Consider the following 22,567-nt stretch of genomic DNA (forward strand, 5'->3'; position numbering starts at 1 on the left):
GCCACTTTCTCTCAACTCGTTTTGGGTGACAAAACCATTTTTGTAACACTGTATACTAAGCAGGAACAGGGGTCAGAGCTCCTCTTTTTCTCTCTCTCTCTCTTTCTGACAGCTATCTGTCTAGACGCGTCCCCCCAGAGAGCATGGGCCAATTAGCAGCAGGGTGTTGAACATCGGGCTGTAATTGGAAGTGTGTAATCACGCTAAAAACCGGCTACATCCTCTCATCAGCAGAAGCTAGACCACCTCAGAGCACATGAACATGAAAGAGAATCATTCCCACAGCCCTGCTGTCTGAGGCGACTGAGGGACGATGGAAAACACTGCAGATTTTCTCTGCATATCTGTGAAGCGTTTTTATGGGAACGGTCAAATCCTCTCTAAAGTCTATTCTATCTAAAAAAAAATCTCAACCAGCAGTTTCCTTTAGGATCCATGTGTTAAAAAAGGTTTCCCCCGAGCGTGCTGTGATGCTACTCGACAATACTACATCAACAGCAGTTCCAAAAGATGGCTGTGGGGATGTGACTTCACATGTGGAGGAGGCGTGTGCTAATCTTTACCCTACTGGTGTTGGGGCATCACCAGTGATGGGGGAGTCCTAATGAGTAGATTGGGTAATTGGCCTTGTAAATTGGGGAGATAATTGGGATTTAAAATAATAAATAAAAAAAAAAGTAAAAAGCAACTGTATTTTACAGTTTATTGCACTTCTATCTATTTATGCCCCTTTAAGTCAGTTCTACACACATTAATTTCTAATTTCGATCTGTGGACACATTTTGTTTAGATGTGCAACATATGGAAAATGCTATATCATCTGGTATCATTAAACGTGCAAACCTAGGACATAAAAAAGTTGAGCATATTTTGGTCAGATTTACAAAAAAACACTCCAGTGTTGTTATCCAACTGCTTTTTAGATAGTTTTGAAAAGTTTACAATTATCTGAATGTTTCAGTTCAGGTGTTCTCATTCCCAGCTCAGACTTTCGAGGTAAATAAGACTGTCACCAATCTCATTTCAGTAAATATTTGGCAACGTTTTATTTTAGATGAATAATCTATCAAAAGAATTCTCTTAAACATTAACAAGTTAAAAAAAAAAAACAATTTGCTGAAATGGCAATATTAACGCTCACAATTAAACCCCATCTGGATCTTCTGAGTTTTTCTTTTTGTGTGTTTTGTTTTCATAGACAAATTGCATGTCCCTGCAAAAGCACAGCTCTAAATGACATATATTTGCTACACAATACAAAGGAAGACCTGGATGTCATTTGAGTGGGCTGAGGGACATTTAGGGCGTGTGTTGACCGAGATAAGATTGGTAACAGTCTAAATCCAGTTTTTATAAGCAACGTGTGTTCACTGCTACTGCATCTGGGGTGACTGATAAATCGTGTTCATTTGATTTCTTCCTACACTATTTTTTTAAAGAATATGAGAACTGCAGATTCAGTTTATCGTGCAAAACAGATAAGATAGAAAACTGAATCTAGTGTCACACCTCTCATAACTGCAAACAGATGCAAGAACATTAAGCTTAGTTTAATGTGATTTCTCATTTTCCTTGGCGCAAATGAATTCTGGCACTGCAGGGGAAACACACATTTAATTTCAATAGAACAAAAATGACTGTGCATCCAAACCCACTCAAGCTCATTTTCCCTTTATAGTTGATGCATGCCCCGGAGTCACTGCCACACACAGTGCGGAACGCTTCCAACCACTATGTATGTCAAAGTTCTCATTTCAGCCCATGCGAACAGCCAGGCACAGAATTTAACATAGAAGAGAGACAGGGAACACAAGCACATAGACACATACAAATAAGACAAGGCATTTAGAAGCACTTTTATCATAACAAGGTTTATACAAACACATGCAGTTATAATAATAATAATAATAATAATAATAATAATAATAATAATAAAACAAAGATCATGGGCTCAAATTTGTATTTTCTGCTTGATGTCCTTCAGCCAACTTCAAAAGTACCCAAAATCTGCTTTTAGACAAAGTGCCAAAAAACCTTTAAAAATAAATTATAAATAAATAATACCCCCAACAGACACATGATGACATTTAATCTGCATTCAGACATAATTAAGCAATAATTGATTAGGAAAAGAAACACGAACACAAAAACATGACAGATGACGACACTAGCAGTATTACGGTACAGCATGTATGAATATGTACAGCATTCAGCTAAATGTACAAAATGTACAGGAGCAACAGGTAATCCCCTGATGGACACTGGCAAGGTAAAGACACAGTAAACAGAGAGGCTGAGCCTTTTAGCTGTTTTCAGAGATCAGAATCAAGACTCTTACTCATTCACCAGAGAGAGACGAGGGGGAGGAGGAGGGTGGGTGTAAACAAATGCTGAATTCAGAAAGGATAAATTAGTACTTTGACCCCTTATCCATATACACACACACTTTATCCTTTACTACCCTGCACCCACACAGATAGTCATTCACTCTCTTCTATCTCTTTCGAACACACACACACGCAGTCCCTGTTTAACGTGGCTAGCCCACCATTATAAATCTCCTTCACATCTTCCATCGATACCTTGGCTGCTTTCAAAACCTTCACAGTAGACAAGGACACTTTTTAATCTTCTGTATAAAAAAGTCCCCAAGTGTTCACAGCTCTGCCTGCATCATTAGGGCTCTGCCGCTGCCTCAGCCCCTTCGGCTCTAATGGGAGTCACCCCAACAAGTGTCTCAGGCTTTTAACGAAGCCTTATGGGACATAATGAGGAGCCAGTGTAGTCAAATTATCATAAAACCACCACAGAGCTGCTATACCTGTATTGAATATAATTTAGCACTAAAACAAGCTTCACTTCCATGATAGATTGGCTGAGAACCAACATCAGTTTTACAACAGTTACTGCGCATGCTTGGAAGTAAAGGCTTCATGAATGGCCGTTGAGTGAACGAACAGAGGCCTTCCTTTTAAGAGTTCACAGAATCTGCCCGTTAGTCCTGATGAATGAATGTAGATCAGTGTTTACGATGGGCCTTTCTGTGCTGTAAACATCAGAGTGTCGTTGACAGAGTGCATACCATAATTATTCATACTGTATTTCTCTTCCAAACTGAAGAGAGAGGTATGAAGATTAAATGCTTTATGAGGATGGAAACATATCGCGTTGCTTTTGGTCCCATGCTCAGTCTGAATTATGTCCCCTCCTTAAAATGGCTTCCTTACTAATGAGACCACTCTGCCTGTTCCAGAAGACAGCGCAGTGTGACCATGGGCCAAAAAAGCCTCAGAGAGTTACACACACACTTACACACGCACCCATGCACACACCCTGAGCAGCAGCACATATATTCATCGTAGGAGGGGAAACTACTACCACTCAGAATTGTACTGAACAAGGTTCTTAGAAAAAAACAACTGAGCCCAATTTGCCACTTATACACAACAGAAAAGGGCCATAGTATTTGAGGATTTTATCTTCAGGATAAAATAATGTTTTCCCTTCATCCTCCAAATCAGAGGAGTTATTGTGGGCTTGAGAAGATGTAGTTGGGATGTAACGCTCCTCAACAGCAGGGGGCAGGGTTACACTCTGGCCGCAGGGCCTGTATGGGCTGTCAGAGGCACCTGAGAGCCACAGTCGTAGTCCATGTCGACCATATGGGACCTACTAATCAACCTGCCATGAGAATATGCACGCCTGTCCACATTTCTGTCCCGGAAATGCTGAATGTAGCTCTGAAAGAGAAAAAAGAAGAGAGGGAGAGAGTGAGATTACATGTGAGATCTGTACTAAAGATTCTAAAGTAAATGTCATTTTTTTCTAAATAATATACCAACTGTAGAAAAGAGTTTATGCTTTATTTTCCTTAAGACATATTGCTGCTGCCACTGCTTTTAAAGGCAGGTGCCACACAGCATTTTGACAGTAATACATCATATTAAAGTCATATAGAGGACATAGAAACTGAGTATGGATTTGAAATTGATCATCTGTATTAAAAACTGCTGCATTTCAATTGGTTGATTTAATACTGTTTTTATTGTATGTATGCATTTTCAGTCCATTAGCTCCCCAATTACTCAATTCTACCAGCAGAGGAGGATAAAATCTGGCACATGCTTTCTCCTAATTCTTGTGAAGCCAAAATGCATTGTTTTGAACTGCCGTTAACACAACATCATTGGACAGCTGAACTCGATTGGAGAACAGTGGAAACTGCCAAGTCCTTGATGTCAGTCAACAAACACCTATGCTTGCTAGCATCCTGCTGAGTGATGGGAGCAAATCAATGGAATAGATGATGAGATGAGATTTTACCGGGGAGAGCACGTCTCCGTCGTAGCGCCGTATGGGGTTGGGCTTCCTGCGATAGGTGGGCTCTGGCTGCTGGGCCTTGGGTGGGGGGTTGGTGGGGTGTGGGTTAGTCTGGGGTGGGTGGTGGTACTTCGGCTTCTGCTTGTGCTGCTGCTGTTGCTGCTGCTGAGGTTTCTGCGGCTTTGTGTTCTTCTTTTTCTTTCTGATCTCCCTTCTCTCCTCCTTCTGACGGATCTTCATCAGCTGCACTCGCCTCTGCTGGTGACTGATGAACACTTTACAGGCAAGACCAAAAAAAAAAAAAAAGCAAGGGAGAGAGGGAGAAGGGAGAGCGAGTGACAGAGAGAAAGATTTAGAGAGAGGGAAAGAGAAAGGAGTCAGCTTGCTCATTATCCATTCATTGTGCCAAAAAGAAAGAAATACTGTTAAGAGCTAGGCATAAATAAAGGAGAGGGAGAAGGAGGGAGAAAGACTGAAGTGAAGATCAGCTCGTTCATCATAGACATTCACAAATTCCCCTTCATGCAGACAAAAACCACCACAGACACGTTTTCATCCATACATCCTGTCTGCTTGTTCACAGTTTTCCTGAAAAGTAATAGATGCTAAGCTCCCTGTATCACGCCCACTGATCCACCACCCTGATGCCAAACAAACCGTTGAGTGTTTTGACACATTCTGCCGCTCCACATGCCTAAATCAGCATTCGCATTCTGTTCCTTGCCATTATTAGAGGCAGCCGGATTATTTCTGTCCTTCCAGTCACTCTGTTGTGTCTTGACAGCTACGGGCCCCATCTGTCAGGGAATTCACATAATGAGCTCTCTCTTTCTAACACACACACGAACACACACACACACGCCCCTCCTATCCCACGCTCCCCCTCCCTCATCAATGTCCCTTTTCCTCCCCTATAAAGAGGGGCCCCAGCTTGTCACTATGGCAACTGCCCCAGTACCACTGAAGCCTCGTTGCCTCTCGCACACGCTTTGATTCAGAGATCGCGTGTGTCCCTTTGTTTTGTCTTGTGAATCGGTTTGCTGTGCTCCCATGTCTGCTGTCTCAGAAGGAAAGACTCTAGGTGCCAGCCAGACATCCAACAATAATACTGCATCAGGTGACATCCCATCTGTTCCCTGCACTGACAACTCCTCACGCTCCAGTTTCTCCACACACACCACTGGAGACAAAACGCCCAACCAATCCCAGCATACACAAATACTGATCTTAAATATTTTAAGTTAACAAAATATTCAGTGTTTTGTAATACTGGCCAATTGATCTTTTTTGTCTTGCAACTTTTATTGAAAATCACTGTAGAAGAGTCATTTCAGAGCATTTCCAAATGTCATCATAAAATGTTAAAAGATGTTGAGTAAAAAAAAAGAGAAAAAGAGGGAAAGAGAGAAAAACAACAATATCAACACAATGCCCAAATGTTTGTAGACACCCCTTCTGGTAAACACATTCTACATTCAGCTACTCTTAATTTGCATCCACTACTCACAAATGTAAAAATGTACACAAACACAACTTGTTCCTGTAGAGAACAATTTATCTGTAAGAGACAAATGTTAACCTATTTGCTTTATGCCTAATGCCAGACATGGGTTAAAACAGCCTGAGCATTGAGCTCTAGAATGATCCAGAACTTTTGGAACGAGGTGAGGATAATAAGGTGGCCGGTGATTTATCACCATTATGACCTGCAGGTAAGCAGCGTTTTACTAATGTTTTATTTTTTTAAAGGTTGTTATTAACTGACAGATGTCCCACCTTGTTTACATATACACATAGAACCTTAACCTTAATATCAGACATTATCAAATAATTGTATTGGGTCCTGCTTTACTGATCGCCTGACCACTGCTGCTGCACAAAATCAACAAAACAACCAACAAAACAACCACCACTTCACCTGGTATTTCTTGTCCACACTCAGAAATTACAGTGATACAGCAACTGAACAAGTCCTCAGACACCACATCCAGGTCAGTGTTTCCCACAGCGGCTTTGACTAAGCCAGTATGCGGGACACAGCGGAACCAGTCTGCTCTCCACAGGTCCAGCATCACATGGAGTGATAAGTAGGACAGCCAGAAATAGAGCGTCATCCCAGACCTCTGTTCATCAGCCCAGTCACACTGGACAACCAGCAGCGAAATTCAGTGCGTGTTATATAACGAGTAGAAATAGTAGTCGTAGGCCCTGGGGAAGCCACGTCAAAAAATGTGCCAATATTTGATCACTGATGCTTAGAAATGCATCCAACCCCACCAATGTACAGCCCTAGAAAGTACAGCTCTGCTATAGAGAAGAAGATAAGAGTTTTTATCACTGCCTCATTAGATTCCCAAACTTTCCTTTCTGCAGAATTTTTAAATTATTATTAATGAATATTTATATGTTGAATATACGGTATTTAAAGTAATAAATACTGTAGATAGTGAACACCTATTTTAATTAGTAAATTCCTCTACTTCTGAGCCAATTTTGAGTGTGTTCAAATACACACATCACTATAAGAACAGGACATTCTACAGCAGCACATGAGCTCATAAGATCTCCATGCACAACCTAGAGGTAATTATCCAACATTAAAACAAACCTAAAGCTCTTGTGGATAAATGCAATTGAATTAGATTTTACAACAATTTTCCTAAATCTAGCAGACAGACATTTTCAAAAGAGCTTGTTAGCTTAGATTGTTACTGTATTGTAGTGGCAATGAATTTAATAAAAATCTGAAGTTGGAAGAAACACTGTCTGAGCATGTGTCCACAAACTTCTATTGGTAATACATCTCTGTAGAAACCAGACAAGTTGTGTGTGTGTGTCGCTAAATGCATTTATTTAGATAGACAGACAGATGGACAGACAGACAGGTAGAAATTCTGGATTTGAAGGGGTGTCCACAAACATATTTACCTGTACCCTACATTATTGATATGCAGTGACTTAATAAAACCAGTACCTTCTGTGTGTGAGTATCCTTCTGCTGTAACTTTCCACTGGATGAGGACACCAAGCACAGCAAGCACGGGCCACACCCCCATCACCACCCACGTGTACCAGCACACGGACCGAACAGGCGCCACCTTCACCCTCTCGTAGATGTAGCGGGTCAGCGCAAACAGCTCCACAAAGTAGTCCACTGTGACAGTGACCACAGCTGAACCGAAGACCGCGGTGGACAGGGTGGTGAAGCAGCGCTGCCACTGCAGTGTGAGCACGGCGAACAGCATACCCGAGCCCAGCAGCACGCCCAGCGGCAGCCACACAGTCCGCGGGTGGTAGAACTCCTCCAGAACAACCAGCGAGGCCAGAGCTACCAGCAGGCCCAGCAGCAAGCCCACCATAAAGAGGCCCACACTCCTCACCAGCATGGTGACCAGGCCACACAGCGTGCCGATGCCCAGGCCGATGCCAACGCTGGCCTCCACGCTCAGCTGTGTGTCCATTACTCTCTCCTTGTAACACAGCATGAAGATAATGATGGAGCCGAACATCAGGCCGGTCAGGAACATCACAGCCTTAAAACAACGATAGCCTGCAAAAAAAAGGGGAAGAGCAGGTAAATATTATTCATCAAGAAAAGTTTCTTTGGCATTTCAGTTTATTAAAAAAATTTAATGGGAGAATTGGCATTTCTTGCTCCTAGGCTTCCCCTACAGTTGGGAAGTGTAATTTGCATTTTAAGCTTCCCTTAGTGGACACACAGTAATAGATCAGGACTTCGCAGTTCTTGCAAGATTTTTTCCTGTTCACTTAATAAAAGTTGCACACTGCAGGTTGTGGCATGCTGAGATTGGAGTAATGCATCAAAATAATTTGAAAACATTGTTTTAAAGAGACAGCTTGTTGACTTTACAAACTAATTTACAAGTTACAGTTCACAGACAGTACAAATGAAATTAAAACAGTTTATTTTTATCACATCAAAATTATTATAAATAGTACTGTAATCAAGTATTCACTATTTTGGCCAAATTTATGCACAATACTACACGTAAAAAGATATTTTTTACAGCATAATCTGGGATTTGAACCAGTGATCCTTAGATCTTAGTGACAGTACCATTAGTCCACTGGGCCGCTTGAGGAAACATATTACATAGAAAAATGTCTGAAAAATGATTGACAGGACCAAAAAGGCCTGAAGTGCTTTGCCTTTAATTTCACCAAAGTAAGGTACTTCCCTAATCATGTGCATTTCACTACTGGCAGGATTTTTGATTCAAAAGCAAGAAAAAAAATTATTAATCTGAATCACTCCAAAATAATATAATCAAATTGAAGGAAATTTCAAGAATCATGGTGCACTAAATCATTCCCCAGCGTTCATTTTTTCTCGGTTGGTTACACACATTCAACTGGGGGAAGAAAAAAAAAACACAAGCTAAGGAAAAATAGAAGAGGTGTAATAAAAAAGGTGCTGGAGTTAACCAAAGAGGTTAACAGGCCCGTAACAGTCTCTCCCCTGCTATCTAACCTTTACCACCCCAGTCAACACCTGATGTGTGTGTTTGACAGGTTCCTATGTGCTCAGTGTTTGGCGAGGCGCAGCGAGTGTGTGCATGCCGCCGGAGAGCCTGCCTCTATAAGCCGCTATTTGTCACAGCTGAAGTGGCCTCGATGTCTCTCTCCCTCACACTCACTCAGCTTCTCTCTCAGTGGGAATGAAAGCAAATTTCACAGTCCAGTGAAAGTGATGAAGCTTATCTAATAGAGAGGGACAGGCACTGGCCATCGCTGTCCAGCTGTCAAATTCAGAAAATTATTAAGTGAACTCGCTTTTCGATGCAAAAATATTAGGCGTACTGCTTTGAGCAGTGAACCCTGACGAGAAAAAAAAACAACCACAGAACACACATCATTGATTTATAAGTTGCGGTAGAAGTGCTGGGCAATGTGACTTCAAATCGATGTTACAAATCTGATCTGAACTGAGATTAATTAAACTATGTATATTGCGAAAATTTAGATTAATTTAAAATTAAAAATTAATTTACCAGCTCTAAGCTGCTATAGAGCAAGCTTTAAGTAGTACATATAGACATCAGTCAACCTTAAACTACACCATGAATATATACCATTAGATCACGCTAAGCAGAAATGACTGTCTTATATCAATTTAATTATATTCAATAAAAAAAAAATACTATTTTTGTACACAATCTTCCATCAAATCGAACTTTTGTTGGCCTTTAAAATGTCTGAGTTTTTTTTTGCTACATCCCATGGCTGCATCAATCTCCTGGCTGTAAAATCAATACTCTGACTCATGTTTCACCTCTGCTCAACCTCCACCCATGATAAAAAAAACATTGGGGCTCATTCACAAACTGTTACATTCCTTCTTTAAGCCCACAAAAATGCAATTGTTTTACAGAGATTGTGTCATTCACCAATACTTTCATAAATGGGAATTCTGTGATTTAACTGACTTTTTGTTAGGGCTTTTCTCAAAAAACATATGAAAGAAAATATACTCAGGAAAATACAGATGAATTAGCCTATTGGCCTTCAAAAGTCATGTTTTACAGTCCTTACAACACCCTGATTACAATCAGAGATAATTTGTTTCACCTTTTTACTTTTTAACAATAAGCTGAGGGATAAAACAAAGGTTCACTTATACAATATTTCCCACCTGAATATTCTGCTAACTGTGAAATATCACATGCACTATAAAATACAAACTTAAAAATACATTTGATCTGGCTTTATGCAACTTAAATGTTGGATAATCACAGTATTTATGTTGAGTTGAATAAATCCAGTTTAAAACTTATTATCAAATACCTTTTTTTCAGTTTAGAAGAAATATGGGTCTTGTTTGGAATTTGACCTGGCTTTAATCAGAATCTAACTAATCAGACCTTCTCTGCAATTTTAATCACTCAACAGTCCTCCACTTCCCCAGTATAGTATGGCACCTACCAAAGAAGCAGTAGATGATGCCGAAGAGGCAGCACATGGAGCAAACCACAGAAGGGACAACCTCGTATCGCCGCTCGATCTCCTCGTCGCAGCTAAATGGGCGATCCATGCTGCCATCTTGTGAGGGTGGGGCCAGCTTAAAGGCCAGCAGCTGGGGCGTGGACGTCATGATGACCGATGGGGGAGGGGGAGAAGGGGTACAGCTTTATGAGAAGGAGAGAGGGAGATGAGGGGGATGAAGTGAAGAATGGGGTGAGGTGGTTGAGACTGGATCAAGACAAGTTTCCCATCTACATGGATCCACCTGGGGGGGGAGAAAAAAAAGTAATTGAAAAAGTGGTCATGTGTCATCTATACAACACTTAAGTAGGGCAATGTTTTGTACAACCAGATTAGCATATTAAAATGAATGATCATTTATTATTTAATTATTATTGAGTTGCATACAAGTGTGAATTAATGTCATGTCATTATTTTTTTATTCTTACTATTTGTGTTGTGTCATAAAATAACCATTAAATTAACAGTTTTAGATTGACACAGCACCAAAAAGGATCCTACGATCTCTACAGTCATCCTAAACCATATTAACCTCACTCATATCATAAAATATCTGTGGTATTAGAAAACACAGTCAATTAGTAAAATGCTGAAACAACTGTCCATGTTTTCATGTCTCTTTTTAATAATACAGGAGGAAATTTCTATAATCTGAATTCAACATCCTAAAAATAACTATATAAATTAAAATGGGTTTTCTAAAAGGAATGAGCTGAAAAACAAAACAGGATTGATCAACTGTATCATGAGTTTGGATGGCTGTCTTGCTGGTAAAGGACATTTTACTGGTTACTGTGGCACTGTCTTAATATTACAACCAAGAATTTTACCATCAACCCACTAGTACATGTTTAAATTTCCAAACCTCTCCAGCCCGCTCTCAGCATGTCCCACAGGACACCAGGGAAGGTTTAGAGTGAGCTTCGAGGGACTGTTAAGAATGACCTCATAGAGATGCTCTGGCTCTATTGTTCCACTTGACTGTCCGCACTGATTGCTTTGTGTTGGGTATGTATTAAATTACTGAAAAGGAAATATTTCTTGCTATAACTGTAGCAGCGCACTGAAGGACCAACAGCAAGAACAGTATCTTTTTTGACACCTAAAATCTGAAGAGTTTTATAGGAAACCCATTCATCTGTGAATCTTTTATTTCACAACGCTTGCTTCAGCAAAACCACTTTAATTATAGTGATCACCGGACTGACACTGCCAACTCCTGACAAATGACTTTCCCTTCAAGATAAATCCAACAGCAATAGAGTGAAATTTAACTGGCCAGTACAGAGAAGATTTTTAAATTTTCACTTGAATTTCTTTCTTTCTATATAACCCTAAGCAAATATATACACAAGCCAGACTTCTTTAACATATGTTAAAATACACTTAACTGAGACACAGCATTATACATTAACATCTTTTTGCTTCAGTGAACAAAAGCCTCTTCAGGCACTTTAAATCACTGACAAAATAGACTAAACCTCACTGTCACTGTGCAATGCACAACATGTTTCTCCAAAATGGTGACTTCACAGGAGAAAGCAAAAATTCTGTTGACTTTTAATGGACGTTCATATTGGCAATACGATACATATCACTATAGAGGGGTTAAAATTCAATATATTAGAATACACTGCAATACTGTGCAGATCTGCAAAGACACAGTAGCCATAAGTTTTTTGTGACTTTTGAGCCAAACATTACAAAACGTTGAGGTTTTTGTCTAATTTGATAAAAAATTAAACCAGTTTATACATTGCTAATTAGCAATACTTCGATATACTGATATTCTTTGCACCCCTAGTACAGAGCAGCTACAGCTCAAATTATAAAAAAAAGGTTTTTGATTAGACAGAGAGATGAGAGCTGTTTCACATTCATTAAAGCTCATATTATTCAATAGTCCATTTTGCATAACTTTAATAACTTCAAGACTAAAGCAATGCTCTTGTGATGCAGTAAATGACCACTTCATCAAAACAACCCATGTAATCTCAGGCCACTAACAATTTACAATATTCCACAGCCAGATCATATAGACTGAAGTGTGTCTAACACATCTCCATCTTGTTGAGTTTAATCTTCACTGTAACTCTACTCTCTGTTAGAAGGCACAGATGAAATGCATTATGAAATGAAGTGAATGTGAGAGATGTGAAGAATGATATGAGACAAACTGAGATTATGGCTCTCAGGCTTCTTCTCCCATTTCTCTTTGATCTAGATCATGGAGTGTTTTGAGAACGGACCAATGCTAAAAGGCATATGTGAAAACCATTAAAAACACCCCTCCAGCTTCAACTGTGGACCAGAGTGAACTTATATGCTCATATATTAAACATATCTATAAGTTTCCCCTTATTTGTTTGTAAAATATTCAAAAATAAAATATATAATCTATAAACATTATTTTTAGATATTGTCTTTCAAAAAGATAAAAGCTACAATAAACTCAAAAGTTATGCAGCGTTATGCTTTTATCTATAAATGTGTTCTCGAAAAAACATTAACTCCCAAAAATGCCTGGTATTACAAACCACCTGTTCACAGGCTGGTGAAGCAAGATGTCTGTTCAACAAGCTATACAGACTATTTTTTCTCTGAAAGATTTTCCCATATAATATCCCAGGGTAGTGACCATCACATCCCAGCCCAGTAAAACAGCGTGAGAATGAAGTGTGAAAGACTAGAAGCACAATAATTCGAACTAGAGTGGGAGGCAGCATTGCGTGATACACATACATAAATAACATTGCCTGAATATTAGCTTACTGCTCTGTGGGGTGCCACATTCGCAGTGTCTGTTTATTTCAGAAAATCTTCTATTTGAGGCAGACAGTACAGAAAATATATATATATTGCTTTACATAAAGTCAATGAGTTCAAAAGCTGTCTGATGTTTGAAAAACATTCATATATATATATATATATATATATATATATATATATATATATATATATATATATATATATATATATATATATATATATATGTTTAATTACCAAAATTTAACAGGAGACTGTTATTTTATTTATGGTCAGTAACAGTGTATTTGTCCATTCATTTGTTAAACATAGCTCAAACATGCTGGAAGTGTAGCTTTAAACATCCAAATGGAGATTTTCTTAATTTTTGTATCAAACAGGCAAATATTGGAGTTACATGTGGTATTTTATTTATTGTATTTTTCACACTACATGGCGCACCAGATTATAAGGCGCACCAGATTATAAGGCACACCATCAACGAACATCTATTTTCTGGTCTTTTTTTTTAATACATAAGGCTCACCGGATAATAAGGTGCACTATGCGACACTAAGGAACAGGGGTGTCGCCATGTATTACTTCTAATTCTGCAAATTCAGTAAGATTCAGTGAGGTTTACAGATTTCCACTAAGGCTAGCTGCAGTTAGCGGCTAATGCTGCCTGACAAAGCTAGACTGAGGAACCCTGACTGTCCTGGTAAGCCAGGGTAATATTAGCTAGCGGTTCGTCTCACGTAGCTTGTTTTAACATAGTAAATGTGCAGACTACAGTCCAACTCACCTCTGAACAGCAAAAGAGCTAGTGGTTAGCGCCTAGTGCTAATGCTGCTCTAACAGTACTAACCGTGTTTAGCAGTAGGCTACAGGACAATAATACTCACCTGTGAACTGTAAAAGAGCTAGCAGTTAGCGGCTAATGCTAATGCTGCGCCAGTCTCAAGTCTCAGTGCTGGAAAAACTTCACTAAAACTCCTGTATAACGCTGTACTTCAGCTGAGTTGCTTTACTGCTTCTTACAACCTGACTGGTAAAATTCATACATAAGGTGCACTGGATTATAATGTGCATTGATGATTATTGGGAAAATTAAAGGATCTTAAGTGCACCTTATAGTGCAAAAAATATGGTAGTAATGCTACTGCAAAGTAAATTCAAATCATAATGACCTAGTTAATACCTAATATAAAATAATAAATAATAAATGATAACTACGCTACGACATGCTAAAAGTTATGGGATAAGAGTAAGGAAAATAGTAGGTGCCAATGGAAGGCATTAGCAGGTGCAGACTCTGGCTGGCCCTAACATACATTAAATTTGGCAATTTTTCAGACAAACATTCGTTTTGCTCTCTACTGAAAGAGAAGATTTCACGTGCTGCCTTTTTGCATGTATTTGCATGTACCTCAGCATTCCAGTTTGACCAGAGTTAAGGTCTTTATTATAATCTATAAGTATGTTTTATATTTCCCACATTTGGTCATTTCCAGTTCTTATTCACTAGTGAGCAATTCTCCTATCAAATAATGCAACCTACGCAGGGAGGGTAAAGGTGGGTGGAGAGTCATCCTCAACAGAATAAAGGCAATTATGCACTCAGACTCCTCTGAGGTTCCCAAAACATCACCAGAGACTAAACTGGTGATCTTCTGAAGTCAGGGCCAATGCAGAGATCATTAAATCACTCAGGAGACAGAAGTGAAGCTTTTTGTTTTACTGTATTCTCTTTTCAAAGCATATTTGCACTGGATTAGTTTTATATTAATGTAATTATTACCAGAGTGTCTTAGTGGTTTTTATCTTGTCTGATCGCAGCAACTTTCTGTAATAAAAGTCGTATTAGAGTTCATATTTGAACTCCGAGCAAACTGACATGGGTCATATTTCATCACATCCGGGACGTTTTCTTTGCAAGTCACTCTGTAGCATATCCTATAGCCATCAAATGTGTTATAAACAGCTACCTGCTAATTTTAAAGATAACGTTTTATCATTTCTAAAAGTGGCTCATAAGATTGCTTATTAGCACATGCTGGTGGAAGTGACAGTAGTGTGTAAAACATGTAACCACTCTAACCTCAGTCATTTGTGCCAAGAATTCCTGTCTTGTGCAAATCAGTCAAATATTTTATAAGCATAAAAATAATTATAGCAAAACTGCATTTCTCCATCCCCCCTTTAAAACTAATCTCGAATAAACATGACTCAAAAGTACCTATGTTTTTATATTGTCACATATTTTATTTCAAATTCTATATCAATCAATGGCTGAAGGCTAGTCGCCATGATTCATTAAGATTATACTGTAAAGTGACGTTATACAGTACACACTGCGGTGGTATAGACAAAGGCAGAGCTGCTGTTCACTCTAGCCATGTGCAAGTACTCTTTACACTGATTACAGACAGCTGGTGCAAATCAGGGGAGGAGCACAAACTGACATTACTTAAAAGGGGCTCTCCAAGCCAAGGGTAGACTGGGCACCAAGACAGAAAGAGAATGACCATAACAGAGTGAGTGATCCAAGACAGGCTTTTGTTCTGAACCAAGTATGTGCTCCATGTTGTACCCACACTGGTTCTGCACCTGTTCTTGGGTTCACATTTGGCTTACTGAACCACTGTTATGAAACAACCTTTTTTTCCCCACTGGTCTTGTTTACTCCACTCTCTGATGGATTCAGAGTCAGGAATGGTTTGAGTGTCCAATGCCATATTTATGGTTATTCAGTGATCAGTGAAAAAAGGGAGCCAGTCCTGCGTCAGAAGAGATGCCTAGGCTCAAAGCTAAAGTGCATTTATCGAAGGCCTCTAGAGGAGATGAATGCAAATAAAGGAAAAGAAAGCATCTTAGAAAAAGATCTTACATAACCATAACAGTGTCTCACTTCCTGTCTGTTGTCATAACAACCAAGGGATTCTGGGATGCTCCAGGTTATACAGCATTTTGCAAATAAGAGAAAGGCCTGCCACCATGGCAACAGCTCCGGAGCCAATGAATGCTTTATCCCATCTTGCATTTCTTCAGCATTGAAGTATCCTTTTCAGCTCTTCCCCCCTCCCATGCCCTTCTACACCCTAGGCATGTAAACAAACCCACCATAAGGAGTGTGCATGTGAGAAGAAGCCAGAGCCAAAGATAAAGATAGAGAAAGGGAGATAAAGGGAATGTGGCGGGAATTATTTATATATTTTGTCTAATTTCACCATATTTTCTACCCAATTTGGAAAGCCAACTACCCAAAGCCCATTCATATGATCTCCCCTTATTTCTAGTAACTCTAGTAATTCCTCCTCCGATACATGTGAAGTCCGACACTGCTTTCTCTCTAGCTGCTGCCAAAACAGCATCTCTCAAAGGAAAGTGCAGAACTCCAGCTCTGGTACATTAGCTAACAGATGCCTGTGTTACCCAACATCAAACTAGAAGTAATGAGGAGAAAGAATGCCATCTTAACACCTCTACCAACTCCTGAGAACGCAAGGTCAATTGTGCTCTTTAAAGGCTCCGGCTGCAGATGGCAAGCAGCAAGAACTAGGATTCAACCCGGTCTATAGATCATAGTAACGTCACTATAGTACACTTTTGTTTGTTTATTTGCATATATTTGCATGAACCTCAGCATTCCAGCAGTGTTTAAAATCTTTTTTCATGCGATGTTATTAGGGCTGCATGATTTATCGTATAAGCATCGTCCTCGCGATGAGCGCATGTGCAATAGTCACACTGCAGGATGTTGCAATGTTTTTATTCATGACACAAGAAGTAGATACACAGCGTGTATCTGTGTCTGTATAAGTAACAGGCTGTTGCTGCCTGAGAAGTGCAAGGAGGAGGGGAAGTGGGCATAAACACGAGGTAACCGCATGGCCTCCACATGGCCTGGCACGTGCTTGTGAACACAGCGGCAGACAGCTTGTCGAAAGCTGTGCACCTTAGTTCCCCACAGTTTCATGCAGATATTTCCAGTTACAGCCAAAACCATGCTTTTAATCCCAGAAAAAAACACTCTAATTTACCTTTTAAAAGGCCATTTAAATGGCAAGTTTAAAAGGCCAATTATTGTTGGTTTGCTGTTTTCCTCTGGTTTTGAGTCATCACCTGAAAAAGCGCTGACTCTGACGTGACACAGTGCGTAGGTGGGGGTGGGGCTGGTGACGTCATGGGTCCTGCATTGTTTAATATCGCAATATATATAATTGGAAAAAAAAACAAATGCTATGTAATTTTTTTTCCAATATCGTTCCCTATATGTTATGTTTTATATTTTGTCATTTCTAGTGCCCGTTCACTAGTTAGAACTTTCCCTATCGAACAATGCAACCAGTGCTTGGAGAGTGAAGGTCAGAAAGTGCTTCAATCTGCGTCTTTCAAAATTTAAGCATCACACTCTCCATTAAGAGCTGCAAATAAAATCTGTTATAGGCGAAGTTCATTTGACAGGGTTGCTTAACTGGCCTTTTAAATTGGGAAGAAAATTAGATATAAACAATATTAAATAAAGTAAAAGTAAATGTGAGAAAAAGCCATTTCCTGAGAGAAGATAAGGAATGAGAAAGACAGATGAAAGGAATGTGGGAAGCAAATAAGGTCAATTTATTAAGCCCTGTTTTTATTTATTTATTATTTTGTTCCATGAACAGCCAGCCCAACAGCGCTTCTGCGGTGCTGTATTCACAACAGGCTCACGTTACAACATGCAAAACGCAAATCAATTTGGCCCGATGCCCAGCCCACTAATGGAGGACAGCTAAACCATACAAACACCCAGGGCAGGAACAAGCACAAGGAGGAATTTCACTCCAGCGCTGTTTCCTGGGCTGCAATCTCCTAGGCATGACTTGGACGAGCCCTGCAGCCAACAGACACGTTCTCCAGAACTCCAGCTCTCTCTATAGAAGCTAATCACCACTCTCGCCAATGCGCTGTACCCATTGCAGTTCTTTAGTCCTCAGCAGGGCACAGCTAGAGAGAAGCATGGTCTCATCTGCAGCATGATGACATGTCAGTCATGATAAAGCACAACGGGCCCTATTGAGCGTGCAGAGCCACATGAATATTTTACACGGGGCACCGAGAGGCCCGCAGAGAGAATGTCAGCAGAATGAGGCCAGACCACTGTGTGTATGTGTGTGCGTGTGTGCAGGCACGTGCATGTGTATATGTGTGTGAACTCAGACAGTTTGTGTATGTGTGTGTGTGTGTGTGTGCTGCCCAGGTTAAACAGAGCGTCAACCACACATAGCCTGAGCGAACATGATCATCCATCATGTCTTGTTGCCACACTTTTAGCGCATAAGAAACACTTTGGGGCCACAGTCAGTGAATATATCAAATCACTGATAAGTCCAATAACACGCAAATGGTACTGAGCAAGTCATGGAAAATATAACTAATGTGGAAAAGAGAAATATGCTCGAATACATTTAGAGTAGGATCAATAAGCAGGGATCAAATAAACACAATAAATCATGTTCCAGTGTCCAATTTAAAGGCTCTCTTTCCCTGTCGGTAATGCGATGAGATCATTTTAGCATTGGAGACAATATATATTTATATATATGTGATTTATAGTGGGAGATATCAATAGGAAAATCGATGTACTTATGCATTAGATATTTCAATATACCATATTTTTCACACTATAAGGCGAACTGAAAATACATTAATCCATATTTTTTTCCCAAAAATCGTCAGTACTACTTATAATCCAATGCTCCTTATGAATGAATTTTACCAGTCAGGTTGTAAGGAGCAGTAAAGAAACTCTGCTACAGCTTTATACAGGAGTTTTATTTAAGTTCTCCAGTACCGAGGCTAAGGCAGTATTAGCATTAGCCGCTAAGCGCTAGCTCTTTTGCCGTTCTAAGGTGAGTATTATTAGCCTGTTGCCTGCAGCTAACCCTGGTTAGCACTGCTGGAGCAGCATTAGCATTATCCGCTAACCATGCCAAGCGCTAGTTAGCTCTTTTACCGTGCAGAGGCGAGTATACCGGACTGTAGCCTGCATGTTTACTATGTTAAAACCTGCTATGTGTGATGAACCGCTAGTTAATATCGCCCTGGCTTACTGGAACACTTAGGGTTCCTCAGTGTAGCGCTGTCGGGCAGCATCAATGCTAATGATCCAGCTGTAGTGCTGGAGAAATTTGGTATCAAAGCTTACTGTAAATAAACAAAAGTGCTATATTTACCCAAATAAAAAGTTGTTCATAACATAACATAAATAAAAGAAACCCACAGTTTTAAATGAATAAAAGTCGACATATCGGCTCGTTCACATTCACCAACTCATGTTGTTAAGTAAACACAATGGCCAATATTGAGATCTAAAAAACTTACTGAGGTTCATATATTGTACTGTAAGTCAATAATGTACTTCTTGTGGCTAGAATAGCTGACGCAAGCACATGGCCACTGTTACTGGGTTCAAAATGTGATATTTGCTGTATAACCTTATAACAAGTCTAGAGCTGGGAGGCAAGAGCAGTGTGGCACATGACCCGACCGTGCTGGAATGAAGTATTGATTTGGTGCTGTGTTTCAGACCCTGATAATCAAAAAGTAGTTTTCGTTGGATATCCCAATTAACAGAACGCCAATTTGCCACAATGCATACAGTCACATTTACACAATGCATGCCTTACTGCAATGTAATAGAATTATTTTTTCAACATGCATACTCTTGATTACAGGCTGAGTGTCAATGGTTTGCGTATTGTACTACTGAAGTGCAACTGAAATTTACAGTGCAACAGTACATCACAAAGTCTAGTGGTTCTATGTGTTCCAGAGTAACAATAGCCTAATCAATAAGCATTCACTTACTAAGACAGCGTGAGCCCATACAATACAGTTTCTTCGTTTGCAGTGACTCTGCTGGTCGTTTTTTCAATGTTCATTATATATAGTCCATAATAAAGAGTAGATTTCAGAACTAATTCAATAACATTAGTTTCATTGCAGTTAAGCCTATGTATGTCACACCTACATATTTCAACAAACAGTAACATACAAGCATGCAGTTGTTTGCCCATAGTAGGCATGTCTGACAGTGGAAAGTGGTTAGCGTGTGCACGGCCTGTGACTGGACCCTTGGACTGATTTGCCAGCAAACTTTATTGTAAATTTTGTAAAAATGACAAAGCTGCTGGGGTTTTCCTGCACCACACTTGCCCTTCTGTTGGTTCTCCCAGATGGAATAGTATTTGTTGTCTTCATACATCAATGAGTCTTAGCCACCCAACACCCTGTTGCTGATTTGTATTGTCCCTTCTCAGACAAATACAGGTAATTACACACCACATATGACCTGAAGCAACTCACAAGCTTTTCCATTTTAAAGATGCTTTGACCCAGATATCATCAAAATGAGTACGCATTCATGCCTGACCATTTCTCTAGCATCCAAGAAAAGAGAATCAACATTATTCGCTTTATTTATGAGTGGTTTTAATGTTTTTGCATATATATACAAAGCAAATAAATTTTGTGTATTTTGTTCTGAATTAAACATTATTACTAGACATTATACCAGAGTATGACTGAGCCTAATCTCAAACAAGAAACCAGACACATGCTTACTCTTACACACACAACTATTTTATCAGATTAATGGCCTAACCTTTCAAGCACTGGTGCTTTAAGCACCTCTCTAAAACTGAATCCCACATGAATTAGTATTGGGCATGTAATGCACTTTTTAGTTACAGAAGCCATTATTTCATGACCTGTGCACTAGGGAGTGCAGAGCTGTTGAGATCTCTTGAGATCTCATGTTTTGTGAAAATTGCAGGAGTAATTCATTTACGTGGCTAAGTGAGTCAGCAGCGCAATGGGAGTGTAAATGTGGCAGCTTTGTTCTTCTTATGATGGATTAGCAAGCTCTCAAAAGTGCAAACTTACAGCCAAACAAAAACATAAAAAGCAGCAAAGAAAGTAAAAATCTCTTCTCTCTGAGCCAAGTTCAGACCTAAGTAACTGATGCCAAGGACTATTACAGAATCAGTTGCTTCACAGCACTTCAAAGCACGCCAGCCTTAAGGTCAGTTGAAGGTACTTCAGTTTCTACTTGTTAAAAAAAAAAGTCCTGAAATGCACTGTTATACAGTTATTCAGCTATTCTGTTATGTTCAGCTGGCTTGGAATGCCATTTACATAGACCAGGGGTGTCCTAAATAACGGCCCGTGGGCCATTTGTGGGCCATTTGCGGCCCGTTTCCTTTTTTGGAGTGGCCCGCGAGGTATTTTAGAAATAGAATGAAAGTTGGCCCGCTGTTAAGCAGGTTTTTATAATGTGAGATTCAAAGTTTGAACGCTATGTGTCAGAAACGGGCCAAAGAGTCTAAAAGCGGCGATAGTGAAGATGTAGCGCAGAGAAACGGACAAAGAGCCTAAAAGCGGAGAGAGTGCGCAGTTGTATCGCAGAAAAAAGGGGCAAAGAGTCTAAAAGCAGAGAGTGTTCAGTTGTAGCGCAGAAAAACGGGCCAAAGAGTCTAGAAGCGAAGAGAGTGCGCAGTAGCGCAGAAAACCGGGCCAAAGAGACTAAAACGGAGAGGGTGCGCAATTGTAGCGCAGAAAAACGTGCCAAAGAGTCTAAAAGCGGAGAGGGCACGCAGTTGTAGCGTAAAAAAATGGGCCAAAGGGTCTAAAAGCGGAGAGAGTGCGCAAAGAGTCTACAAGTGGCGAGAGAGTTCAGTTGTAGCGCAGAAAAAGGGCAAAAGAGTCTAAAAGTTGCAGTAATTACGGAGTTTAATATTAAGAGACATCATGAAATGAAACATCAATTTGAAAATCTTAGTTTACACAACACTGTCAAAGATAGATAAAGTCAAGTAAAATGGTGTGTAAACGAAAATAATCAGTAAAATGTATTATTTAAAGTGGTATATTTCATTATTTGTTTTATTACAGAGTCTGTGGCCCGTGACTTCAAATATATTTCTCCTTCTGGCCCCCAAGAAAAAAAAGTTTGAACACCCCTGACATAGATCAGTAGAAGCGTGAGAAAAATGTAATTCCAGGAGAAATAAATAATATTAAACTAGAAAAAAATGGGGGAACAAACAAAAACAATAATGGCTAAATCATCACCACAGAAATTCAGCCACTGCCAATAACGTTCGGAATGAACTGCTGCACTCTGAGAAAACAGGTTTACTGCAAGTATTAGTGCAGACAGCAGAGGCAGTCTGGGGGCTTCAAGGGAAACAAAGATAAAAGAGCAACTTCATAAACCATTCATTTCCTTATTTTGCTGCAGTCAGCACAGCGGAGGTTTCTCTGGCAGAGCGGAGGTAGCCTGAAGAGAGGCAGAGTGAGGGAGGTGAAGTCGCCGAAAGTAGATTACTAAGAGATGCAGTGTGTATGTGTGTGACTGTGTGAAACAGGGAGAAAGAAATAATGCTTTTTCTCAGTGTGTATGTGTGTGACTATGTGAAACAGGGGAGAAAAAAATAATGTTTTTCTCAGTGTG

At 39.7% G+C, this 22,567-nt stretch overlaps 1 protein-coding gene across 2 annotated transcripts in view; it reads right to left on the reverse strand.

The window, feature by feature from the left end:
- Positions 1-1,841: 1,841 nt before the first annotated feature.
- The window catches only part of tmem198a (transmembrane protein 198a), a 35,037-nt gene continuing 14,311 nt past the window's right edge, over positions 1,842-22,567 (reverse strand). For both annotated transcript variants that reach the window (XM_022680229.2, XM_007259939.4), the window contains exons 2-5: positions 10,264-10,567; positions 7,295-7,870; positions 4,324-4,595; positions 1,842-3,740 (exon numbers count right to left, since the gene is read on the reverse strand). In XM_022680229.2, coding sequence (XP_022535950.2) covers positions 3,588-3,740; positions 4,324-4,595; positions 7,295-7,870; positions 10,264-10,432 — 1,170 coding nt within the window. In that variant the 5' untranslated portion in view covers positions 10,433-10,567 and the 3' untranslated portion in view covers positions 1,842-3,587. The remainder of the gene's footprint in view (positions 3,741-4,323; positions 4,596-7,294; positions 7,871-10,263; positions 10,568-22,567) is intronic.

Source organism: Astyanax mexicanus, chromosome 11, assembly GCF_023375975.1.
Source record: "Astyanax mexicanus isolate ESR-SI-001 chromosome 11, AstMex3_surface, whole genome shotgun sequence".
Taxonomy (NCBI): domain Eukaryota; kingdom Metazoa; phylum Chordata; class Actinopteri; order Characiformes; family Acestrorhamphidae; genus Astyanax; species Astyanax mexicanus.